The 12117-nt window shown below is 39.1% G+C and overlaps 1 protein-coding gene across 1 annotated transcript in view; it reads left to right on the top strand.

The window, feature by feature from the left end:
- HINT3 (histidine triad nucleotide-binding 3) overlaps positions 1-12117 on the top strand; it is a 60247-nt gene that overhangs the window by 33757 nt on the left and 14373 nt on the right. Inside the window, exon 4 of the mRNA XM_077371733.1 lies at positions 11012-11078. Within this exon, the coding sequence (XP_077227848.1) occupies positions 11012-11078 (67 nt within the window). The remainder of the gene's footprint in view (positions 1-11011; positions 11079-12117) is intronic.

Here is a 12117-nt window from a genome sequence, read left to right as displayed (position 1 = left end):
CGGGTGCAATCTGGATCGTCGGACCGTGACCAAAGGCGTTCCAAATATCTAAAGCTGATCGGGTGTGACCCGGGCTGTGGAATGACGATCAATCGCGATCTAGATGGTTTGGGGGAGGGCAGATATTTTACATAAAGCAACAGTCACTCCAAGATTGATCTGGACCATAGAATCACGGTTCAATGCGGTTTAACTGTCAGATTTCAAACCGATCCGGAAAATGCCCTGTAGAGGTGCTTTTCAAACAGAAAAGTCACTAGAAGCTCTATAAAAAGAGCAGAAACCACCCTTTCACAGCAAATTACAATCCTTGTGGAGACCTCCAAATTTGAGAATTTTCCAAGCAATTTCACTCTCTAAAGCTTTTATAAGGGCCTGTTCAGTTGCGTGCAGGAAACGGAAAGGAAAAGGAAATGACGTGGCAGAAGGAAACGGAAAGGAAAAGAAACTGCTAAGAAAGCAGTAAGAGTGCGCATTCAGTTGCCAGGAAACAGAAAAGAAACAGTAAAGAAACAACAGGAATGTGCATTCAGTTGCCAGGGAAACGGAAAAGAAACATCACAGAATATGTTCTTTACCACATATTAAGCAAGTTATGCCCCCTAAGCCTACCAAATAGTCCACTAATACAAAAAAATACTCAAAAAACTTAAGAAGCAGATTTTAAAAGCAATATAATGGAACCAACAAGAAAGAGGGAAACCCATGGTAACACCCTCTGTGGCACCACCTCTGCCCTTTCATTTCGCAACTCCTCTACCTCCTCAACCCTTTCGCTGCTCCGATACCTGGCTCTCTCCAAATATGCGTCTAGCTGTGACTGAGCCTCCGCCAACGTCCCAAATGAGCGGTAGCATGCTCCGCTAAATTTGTCAACTTGCTCATGGCACTCTGGCCAAGTGTAGTAAATCCCAGGCCTCCTGCCATTAAAGACAGCATAGTACTTCTGCTTCCCTATACTCACCTAACAAAAAGACAACATATTTTCAATGAAAAGATATCAAAGCATCATCCAAATGTCAAAATAGAAAATATGTACCGTCTGCCATTAACCGCCATCCAAATGTCAAAGATCCCATACAAATAAAAATAACTACCGCCATAACTACTAACATCCAAAATAAAAGCTTCCACCATAGCTACCAACATCCAAACTAAATAACCACCATCCAAAATAAAACAAAGACTGTAAAGTTCATATAACAGTAACTACCACCATAACCATCACCCAAAAAGTGTCATAAAAGCATTGTTCATATAACAGTAACTACCACCATAACCACCCTCAATCATCCATCTGTTGCCTGATGAAACGAGCCATCTTCCTTCGGATGTACGACCTCCTCTCATCCTCCTCGTACATGATGAAAAGATGCGCCTGAGATGGATTTATTGTGAGGTACTCCGTGGTCCTCAACAAGATATCCTGCGAAAAACCCCCAACCCCTCTAACAGCTTCGCGAAGCTGTGCAAGGTAAGCAGGTGCACGATCACCTGTGAGGCATCGGCAACCTTGTCCATGCTTGTTGAGAGACGCAACATACTATCCAAATGTGCCCCACCTTGGCGAGTCTTCTGTCGTCTGGTACCATCCCTTCTTAAGGGAGATGTCTCACTACTACCATTAGTAGGATCTGCTTCTGGAGATGGTGGGTGGTGAGACATGGGGTTATGGTCATCTGCAAAGTCATCCCCAATGTCATCAAGACTGACTGGCTGCGAACTTGCTATGCTTGGATTCTCACGCGTCCTAGACCCGGCTCCTTTCGCGAACTCATCTCCAAAGATTTTGCACATATCGTCATGCAAAACATGATGGGTAGTGAAGTGTTTCTTATGTTTTGGATGAGCCTGTGAGAAGGAGCATAAAAAATAAGAAGATATTGGATATGGTATTACTATAAGAAGATTGTATCTTGAGAGGAAGTGTTTCTTACAGCGACGTAGTCATCGTAGACCTCTTTCTCATAGATGACCATTTTGGTGTCATTGTCCCAACCAAAACCACTTCTACTGAGGATGATGCAAACACTCTTGTATGTTTCTTTCATAGTCTTGATGCGGTTTTTTATGTGCTCCTTATTGAGTTGGAGGTTGAAAAAGGCATTCATTGCAGGCCGCAGCTACATAAGCATGATCCTTAAAACTATTTGGGATTTTGTACCCCTCTGCGATTTGAACTAGAAGGGTATCTACGAGCACCTTGTCCATTTGGTCATTCCAAATGACATTCTTCGCCCTCTTCTGCGAGGTTTGTGGCGCAGTTGTCATTCTGATTCAATATACACATATATGTTCGTTAGGAGTCATACATCCATATAACAACCTGAGATGTATAACAACTTGAATAAATACACATACAACCATCAAAAGATACAGCATACATCATCCAAAACAACTAGCTACTATCTTCCTTCAAAATTTTAATCCATCACACTAATAACAACAGAGTTACTTGAATAAACACACATACAACCATCAGAACATAATAAAGTTACTCGAAACAGTAAAAGAGTCATATAACCATGAAAACATAACAAATTTACTCCAACCATATATGGAGTGAAACTATAATCCCCTAACGTCAACTGAAATCATTCCACATCTGTGTGGTAAGCGTGTTTCTAATTTCCTCTCCTCCTCTTTTGTCATCATCCCTTGATTGAGGAGGATCTCGTGGTATGTCCTCATCTTCCACAGTTTGTAGCAAGAGTTGTCTAGCTAGAAAGTTGTCCACATCTTCTAGTATTGAATCATTAGGCGTGAAACGCCGAATATGATTATGGATGCAACAACATGCTAAGAAGATGTCAATCTGCTTCTCGATATTGTACATTGGTTCTTCATTAAGAATATTGAAACGCTTCTTCAAGACGCCAAATGTGCGCTCAATGACATTTCAACAGGACGAGTGTCTATGATTGAACAATTCATTACTAGTCCGTGGACGCCGCCCACTCCACTCACTTAGGTGGTATGCGGTCTTACGATGCGGGGTAATGAAATGTCGTAAGAGAGGGTACCCGCCATCGGCGAGGTAAAACTTTGCTACAAATAAAAAAAGATTCTATATCAGCAACTAGTAATAAGTGAGAACTTGTTTACTAGAATGTAACTATGTCATATACAATGTACCTGGAATAAGTGGAATCTTGTCAGCCCTTGTTAATGCATCCGCTAACACTCTCGAGTCGGAAGCCGAACCCTCTCATCCGGCTAGGATATACGTGAATTTTAAGTCAAAGTCACAGGCCGCCAAAACATTTTGAGCTATAAAATGCTTACGACAAAAGTAGGCAGGTTTGTCTTCAATACGTACTTTAGCGCGTATGTATGTCCCGTCTATTGCACCGATGCAATCCTTGCAATATGGCATCCACCTTGGATTCCCCTCAATCTGCGATGGTGTCTCACCTGTCGGTGGTTTGATGAAGAAATCTTGCATACCCAAAATTGCCTTTAGTACTTTGTTGAAATACTTCGAAACAGTTGTCCCTGAACGTCTAGCACATGCTCTAATAGTCCTAACCCTCTGATTATGTGCCACAATATGCAAGAAGATGGCAACTTGCTCCTCCACCTTACAATGGATTGTATCTTGTAGGGTTCCCGCCCGTTTAAATATTTCAACAAATTGACGAAAGCAGCTGATGTTCATCCGTAGCAAGTTATGACAATGTTCATCTGAATCGATGACAAAAGAAATGAACGTACGACGCGTTAAGTAATTGCTTTCATAGGGAGCTCTGAGAAGATACTTTTCGTAGTACTCTTTCCAAAGTATTAATATAGCAGCAGCACCAGCCATTAGTAGTGTGACTGCTTGCCCAACTAGCTCATTCTTACGCTTCAACTCATCTCTTCGCATCAACTGTTTCTTCCTCCTCCTTGTAGGACGACGGGGCATCTTACTCTAAAGAAGAAGTTAATAACTCAATGGAAATGACAACACAATAAAAAACAAGGCATCTTAAACACAACCACAAACAATCACATATCCATAAACCCTCCCTCCATAAAACCATCCATAAACCCCCTCCCTCCATAAAACTCTCCACAAATCACACATCCTTCCATAAACAACCACTCCATAAACCATCCATCCATAACCTATCCCTCCATAAACAACCCCTCAATAAACCATCCATCCATCCATCCAAGCACATCCAAACAACACAACCACATCTACCTTAAATACATTTAACTAAATAGAACTAGAAAAAAAATAACTGTGAGTATTGATTACCTTGGAAATGATGGAACGGATCTTGACAATGAAAATCAAATGAGAGGGTGACCACCTGCAAAAGAAAGGATAGCAAACCCGATTCAAAAGCCTAAACAAATAAGATCCTAAAAATTTAGATCCAAGCCATCAGAACATTCACCAACATTTACCATCAAAATTGAAAACAATCAAATATAACATTCACCCTAGATAGTGTTCGATCTGAAAAATCAAATGCAATAAACAAAAATAAATGAAAGGATGAAGGTAAATGATTAGAACAAAGAGATCAGTGAATCTCAAAACAAAGAGGCTACATGTATCATCCCCTAAATCCAAAACCTTCTGCCAAAACCCATATCCCAAGAGGAAATGCTACCATAAGCTAGTTCAAAATATAGACAGTTTGAAGCCCCAAAGACTAGAGATCAAAGCACCCAAAATATACTGATCAAAGCCATCCATAAACCATAGATCCGTAAACCCTCCCTCCATAAAACCCTCCACAAATCACACATCCATAAACCCTCCCTCCATAAAACCCTCCATAAACCATAGATCCATAAACCCTCCCTCCATAAAACCCTCAACAAATCACACATCCATAAACTCTCCCTCCATAAAACCATATATCCATAAACCATGCAAGCACATCTACGTAAATACATTTATTATCTAACATAGATGGAAAGAAGCAAATTAAGTGTGAATATTGATTACTTGAAAAGTGATTGAACAGTTCTTAAAAAATAAAATCAAATGAGGACGCCAACCACCTAAAAAACAAATCAAAAGGATGACAAAGCGTAAGCATTATCCATTGATTATGTATCAAAGCTAAAAATAAACCCAAACCAAACCAAATCAGAAAATATAGTCAAAATTTAGGGGTTTTAACCGAACCCAAACCCCTAATCCAAACCCTCAAATCCTTACCCTAAAAACGAAAAAACAGAATCCAAACCCTAAAATCCAAACCCTAAAAAAATAATCAAACAGCAAAACACCAAGATTAAACAGCAAAAATGCGACAAAAAGTAGGAAAATAGAACAAAGAACATTGATCCATCAACAATACTTGGGTTTAGAATGTATAGATTAAAGCAACATAGCAAAAAATAGCACAAAAATATAAACCCGAACAAAACCCGTAGATCCAAGAAGAGTGGAGGCCGTGCGATGGACGGAGAAGAAAGGGGAAATCCAAAAAATAAAAATAAAATAGCAAGAGGGAAGGAGGAGAAGGAGATGAGTCTTACCTGTTGAGGAGGAGTGGAGGAGAAGGAGACTCGCAGCCGGTTTGGATCTTGCAGCTAAGCCAGGAGAGTGGAAATCGCGACTTCTCTGTGTCAAGGGTTGAAAATGGGTTTAGGGCTTCAAACAGAGTAAAGAACGAGAGACGCGTTTCGATTTTGACCGAAGTCTCAGAAAGTAACACAAATCCGACCATTTTAGTCGGATTTTTTTAAGCGGAATGGGCCTCACACGTCAGATTACTCGGATTCCACGTGAGATTCGCGCTTTCCTCCCGCTTTCCGTATCCCGTCAACTAAACGACCATTTAAGCTACTTTCCGGTGAAAAGGGGCCCATTTTTCATTTCTTTTCCAAATCCGCGTCGCAACTGAACAGGCCCTAAATTCATCTTTTGTTGTCTTTTAGAACATTTTAGTTCTAGTCTATTGTTATTCTGCAGAAATAGTCACTAGGATCTCACATGTCATTCGAAGGTGATTCAGGGTTTGTTGCCGTTTAGTTCAAAACGTCAACAAACGATTGCTGAAGAATTCACCTGGCTTTATTGTCTCTTGGAGGCGAATTCGTGGTTCCGCTTGCACACAATTGGTGGGGGCAAATATTGTCTCAAGGAAAGCGACAATGCGCCTTGAAGAATCTCGTTTCCATTCTTCCATCATCTCCACCATCAATTTTCCCACCAACACTACTCTTGCTGGATATGCATAGTGAAGTCCCTGTGAGCTATGCTCTTAAAGCTATTCACTCTCACTTATTTGGTTCTGGTGATTTAAAACAAGGAAGCAGGAATCGTTACTTGGACTAGGGAATCACGATTCCCCAAAAATTGGGAGTCCTGATTCGAAATTGTGGGAAACATCTGCGAAACATGATTCCACTTTATGGGAATCGCGATTCCCACTGTATAGGAAACGTGTTTCCTATCTACCCTGCTTGTCTCTTTGTAGTCATCTTCTCTTCTTGGTGGTCCTCTTAATTTGCTTTTCTTACGATTTACATGTAAAGTCATTTAAGTAAATGCCCATTTACTTAAAATTTACATGTAAATAAGGGAATGCCATTTGAATCTATTATAAATAGTTTCAAGACCCAAATCTAGAAGGATAAAAAGTCAACTTTCCAGTTCTAGTACAAAGTTCGAAAAAACGGGTCGGGTCAAAATCTTAACTTCCAAATGATGGGGTATTTATCCAATTTTAAAAATTCATAAATTCTATCATGTCCAAACATTATTAAATCTCAAAAGTCCGGTACAAAAAATCTCATAATTTGGTCTCTAAATATTTTTCATCTTGTTAGCCACTTGTCAACAGACTGCTCTACATAGGCATTTCAGCTGATAGTGGTTTTCCTTTAAGTAAATGTTAGATCTTTTAATAAGAAGTGTTTTTTTAATATTTGGTTGGTTCATATAATTATTTCTTATATTTTTTTAGTACTTTTTATTCTTTAATTTTTTTAAATATTTAAGTATTAAAAAAAATTCTCCGACCCTTCCCGCTTCCCACCTTCTTGAGAGCCTTCGCTTTCCGCTTCCACTTCCCTCTTTCACTTCCTGCTCTGGCAACTTTGATTTAAAACATGTTTGCAAAGAGGCTGTCTTGAGTATTTTCTACCTCATTAATTTGATGTTCCTGGCAGACCAGTAGGCCTCATGATGAAAATACATTGTGTGCTTTAGGTTGCACCTACGTTGTTATTTTTCCAAGGCACTTTCAGTTTGCCTTCTATGTTTACGTAGGGTATTCACATTATCAAAACAGAAAAAATGCTACTACCAAAACTAGGATGCATGATATTCACCTCCGTGTTTTGGTCCTTCAAAATGTCATTCTTTTTCTTTGAACAATCAGATCTTGACAGACAAGATGATCTAACCAGCTGGGTACCTGACACTCCACACCTAATTTTCTCTAGACCAACTATCTGCTGACATATGGGAAGAAACTTCGGCCCCAATGTATCCAGAAACTGCACCACTCGCAAATCCTTCTGACGCTTAGCCAAAACTGTGGTATCAGTGGCGAAAGGTATATACATATAAAGCTGCTTGCATAGATTAACATGCCAGGAGTAAACTCCGAGACTGACTTATCTCCATGCTTCAAATTCAGGACCTTTGAGTAGACATGATAAATCCTAGTCAAATTGTTCACATCTAGATACAAGGTTTCTGCCCATTTCCAAATGTCCTCGGATGATCGGGGATAGATAAAAGGGCCAGCAACCTTGGGCTCTTTGTTATTCTACAGGAGGGTCTTGATCACTGCATCCTCTTGCGTCCACTTACCATACGACTTATCGTCACTGCTAGGGGGATCCCTTTCAATATATTCAACCTTTCCTCGGGCAAGGAGAAAAGTCTCAACTGGCATATACCATGGTGAGTACTTCTATCATTCCAACTAGATGGATGTCATCTGTATATTCGGATTCTCCATAGAGGAAGAACCGATGGAGACAGTCATAACCACAGTATTCTTAGATTATTACAAACACCAATCACAACTACGGGCAACCAACAAAGAAGAGAACAGGATCACTTCATAGAACTGACTGATTAAACGAGGGTGACACATGCTGCCTAGTCTCCAAATCATACAAACTTCAAAAAACAACATTATTCGTAGCGATCAACACACCAAACCAGTCCCAAATGCAGGCTTCCAGGGATAAACAAAGGATGGAAGACTAACATATAGAGTTACAACATCCACAAATGATGGTGAACACTTACAACATTAAACCAACAGAGACGAAGCTGTCCGGCTGAGGCGGGAACGATTACAGAAGCCACCCGACACAATGGAGATGGCACCCCACGGCGGGGGCGGGGACTACATCGCCCGGTAGGAGCGGAATAACAGCAATGCGACCGAGGAAAGACGCCGCAAGGTGGCAACGGTGACCGGCTGCGGCGGGTCAAAGACGATGGTTGGTGGCCGGTGACGGTGGGATGCACGACAGCGGTGATGGCCGGCCCTAGAGCATTCGGTTTCTCCCCCTTTTTTTTTTTTCTTTTCTTTCTTTTTTTTTGGTGTGAGAAAGGAAGAGCCTAGAGCTCTGGTACCATGTTGATGTTGATGGTAAAGAAGAAGATAAAGTATGAGAGAAGAAAGAGATGGGAGAAAGTGAGCGTCAATGAATATGAACCATTACATTATATATATATATATATATATATATATATATATATATATATATATATATATATATATATATTAGGGTGTTACACAAGATTGTAACTAAAATACCCTTCAACACATACAAAGCAATATCAATGATGAGAGGATGTGTTATTACATATTGAGATAAAATATTCTCTTCTGACTTTCCCAACTTGAGAATTTATGAGTAGATTTTCAATTTTTGAGTTTTCTTCAAGATATTATCCAGAAAATATCATGGAATGTTATGAAGTAAAAAATGAAAACAAATCATTACATGCAAGGTGCTTAAAAACTGATAGATGTAATTAAAGTGGTAATCTCATGAAAATATAGGGATGATATTCTGATAATATAGCGAAATTATTGGGGTAATATTGCAATAGGGAAATAATATATGCGATCCTTTCTTCTCTGGGCTACCCCCTTCTAGTGTAAAAGATTGGGTGGCCCAGGAAGAAAAGAGGGCGAATATATCACTTCCCTGGCAATGTTATGAAAAATATTGGGGAATAGAAATGTCAGGGGAATCCCTTTTTCTAAATATTTAAGATAAAAAATATTCATTGTGAAAACATATACAGACTTTAAAAATTGTTGGCGAGTTTTGTCTTCACATGGTACGATTGCAACTATCCTTGAAGTCCCCATTTTTGTCACTTCACAGTGAAATATTGCTGGACTTTGAGCATAATTTAGATGATTCTTCACTTAGCAAATCTAGATTATGATGCTTTCACTAGGCAACTCCAAGTTGAAAGCTAAAGAAGACAGCTAAGATGATAAAAGAAGGCCTCACATATTTTACATTGTAGCAAATCCATTGCATATATCTTGAGTCTGATTCTCTCTTAGTGGCAATGATCTTAGAGATGTGGCATTTTCCATCGAGACTCCTAAAACAATGGTCCAAAATTGTCGTCCCCCAAGGTTTTGGATTGTCAATAGCTCATATCCTGCAGGAGGCTAGAGCTTTATCTTATTCTTCCCTAGAAGCAAAGACTACTGCATCTCAGAATGCTAAATTATTGACTGCTGTACCTTTTCCCCACTTCTCATATATAAGTTTGCTTACCTTCCCAAAAGAAAAGAAGTGATGAAACTTTGCATATCTGACTCTCGAGGAAGACCCTATAAAGCTCTGCTGTTCCTGAGATTGGTTTTGGCCCTTCACTGCAGCTTGAGGGTGCATCAAATTGCACATTTTTGTACATTTATTCAATACAGTTCTATTTCCAAACATTGAAGAAGATATTGAAGATATGCATTTCTGGGATTGAGCCTCTAGCTCAAAGGCTATGCTCTTCAACCTAGAGGTCAGCAGTTCAATCCCAGCTTACCTACCCCCAAAAAAAAATAAAAAAAGAAGATATGCATTTCTGTACTCATTTGGTCTGTGAAATGAATCAGGACTTAATGCTCCTCATCCAGAGATAGTTTCCCTGAAAACCTCAGAAGCTTCACTTTTTTATTTTCTTAATATCAATTTGTACGTGTCATTACATGGATATAGATCTGTGTATGATCATAATGATCAAAGAAGTTTATCCGACTCTCTGAGTTTTTTTTTTGTCTGGAAATTATTGATTCTCAAGTGTCATGGAATTTTGTACGCGTGACTAACGAGAGCACGGGGCCTTGGAGGCTAGAAGATATTATTGGGGAAATCCATGACTCAGTGCGCATTATATGTCCTAAGTACTAACACATGAGAAGATCTGCCAATGAAAAAGCGGATTGATTGGCAAAGATGGAGTGAATTTGGCATCAGTCGAAGTTAATCTCCACATACCTCATGATGCTGCCTGATAGTCCATCGGCATGCTTTCTTCATACTTGGGACCTGCTGCTTCTTTTCTGTTTTCTCTATTATTTTGTTTGCGGTATGATTTTCATGTATCTTACATTAGAGACATCTTGTCCCCTAGGCTTTAACTTGGTTGGAATGAATTCTATTACCCTTCGAAAAAAAAGGAATTTTGTACCAGTACACTACTTCAGGATCATCTTTTTGTTGCAATCTATTGTTTTCATCAGTATATATGGACTGTATACTTAATACTTCAAAATGTGATTCATCATAAAAAGTACATTATTATTTGCTAAGTTTAATTAATAGATTATTATAATCATTAAGATAAAATCCTCTTGTTGTAGAAAATGAACAAATAGATATGGGTTATTTTGCAAGAAGATTAAAAAGGATCAGCCTCACTAGTTTGCTAGTGTTGGTTTAGATAACTGTCCATTGTTGAATTTGCAGTGTTATTGTCATTTATCTTATTTCATGGATTTCTCTCTCTAAATAGTCATCTATTATTCATTAACTGCTGGGTTCATTCTGCTACATTTTCATCCAGGTGGTAGCAACCATGTGTTCTACAGTACCCTTTCTTAGCAATGCAATTATGAAAGCTACTAATTGTGGTAGGGGCTTATGATTGTTTACTCATAGTAGGAATTATTTATGATCTTCCATCATCCTGTCATAAACAACCCCTGCTTTATGATCTGTGTTTTTCTTTTTTCTTTCTTTTTGGTTTGTGAGGTGGGATGATATGCAGGACCTGAATGTTTCTACCCTGCGCTGGTTACTAGGGAACTGAAATTTCACTTTTCATTTAGCATTTGCTGTTTATTGATCCCTGCTGTGATTAGTGCCATGATGGATTGAGCTCAGAACAAAGTAGCCAAATAAAATTATAGTTAAAGGTGGAAACACAAATTTAGTATGTTACTGGATGGACAATGCCAAATAATCTAAATGTTTTGAAGTACGTGAATGCTGTGATACAGGATTTGAGAACATGTTGAGAAGATTTTTACATGAGGATGTGACTTGGGTCTATTACTAAGGTAGCGAATTGTCTTATCTGGTCCAGATTCTAGCAAAAATTAATGCTCTAACAGTTTCAATTATATTGTACAAACAGAGAAGATGAATAGAATTGTGATCGCCAGTGAGTAGCACCATTAATATTCGTACCTCTGAAGAGATTTGCTACATAATTAGCTGCACCAGCAAAGCCGAGTCAGGACCAACTGCAGAAACTGAATAGACTGCATCTCTTACATGCCTCAACAAAAATAATCCATCTTAATTTGGGAAATCATCTATCAATGTCACAAAACCATGATAAATAGACAACAGCTGCTTGTGACCTCCGAACACGCTCACGGGACACACACACACACGTGTGCGCGCGAGCACACACACACTCACACTCACACTCTTCGCTGGTTGAAAGTTTTGGAAATGCTTCTGCCAACTAAAAACTGTCTGCTTTTGTTCCATTTTGCAATGCCAACAATGAGGAATAATATTACTAGGTACAGAGTCAATCGATAACTCGCCAACTGCTTCTTGCTGTTAAGAATCAGGCTGTCCAGGAGCTTATAATGTTATACCCCAATATTATTTACATGGATCAACATGTTTAAAGTACTTTATAGTACCCATTTCGAT

This window comes from Tasmannia lanceolata, unplaced genomic scaffold, assembly GCF_043159265.1.
Source record: "Tasmannia lanceolata isolate RefF3 unplaced genomic scaffold, GAP_Taslan_0.1 ptg000037l, whole genome shotgun sequence".
Lineage (NCBI taxonomy): Eukaryota > Viridiplantae > Streptophyta > Magnoliopsida > Canellales > Winteraceae > Tasmannia > Tasmannia lanceolata.
This window is presented reverse-complemented; position numbering and strand designations above follow the sequence as displayed.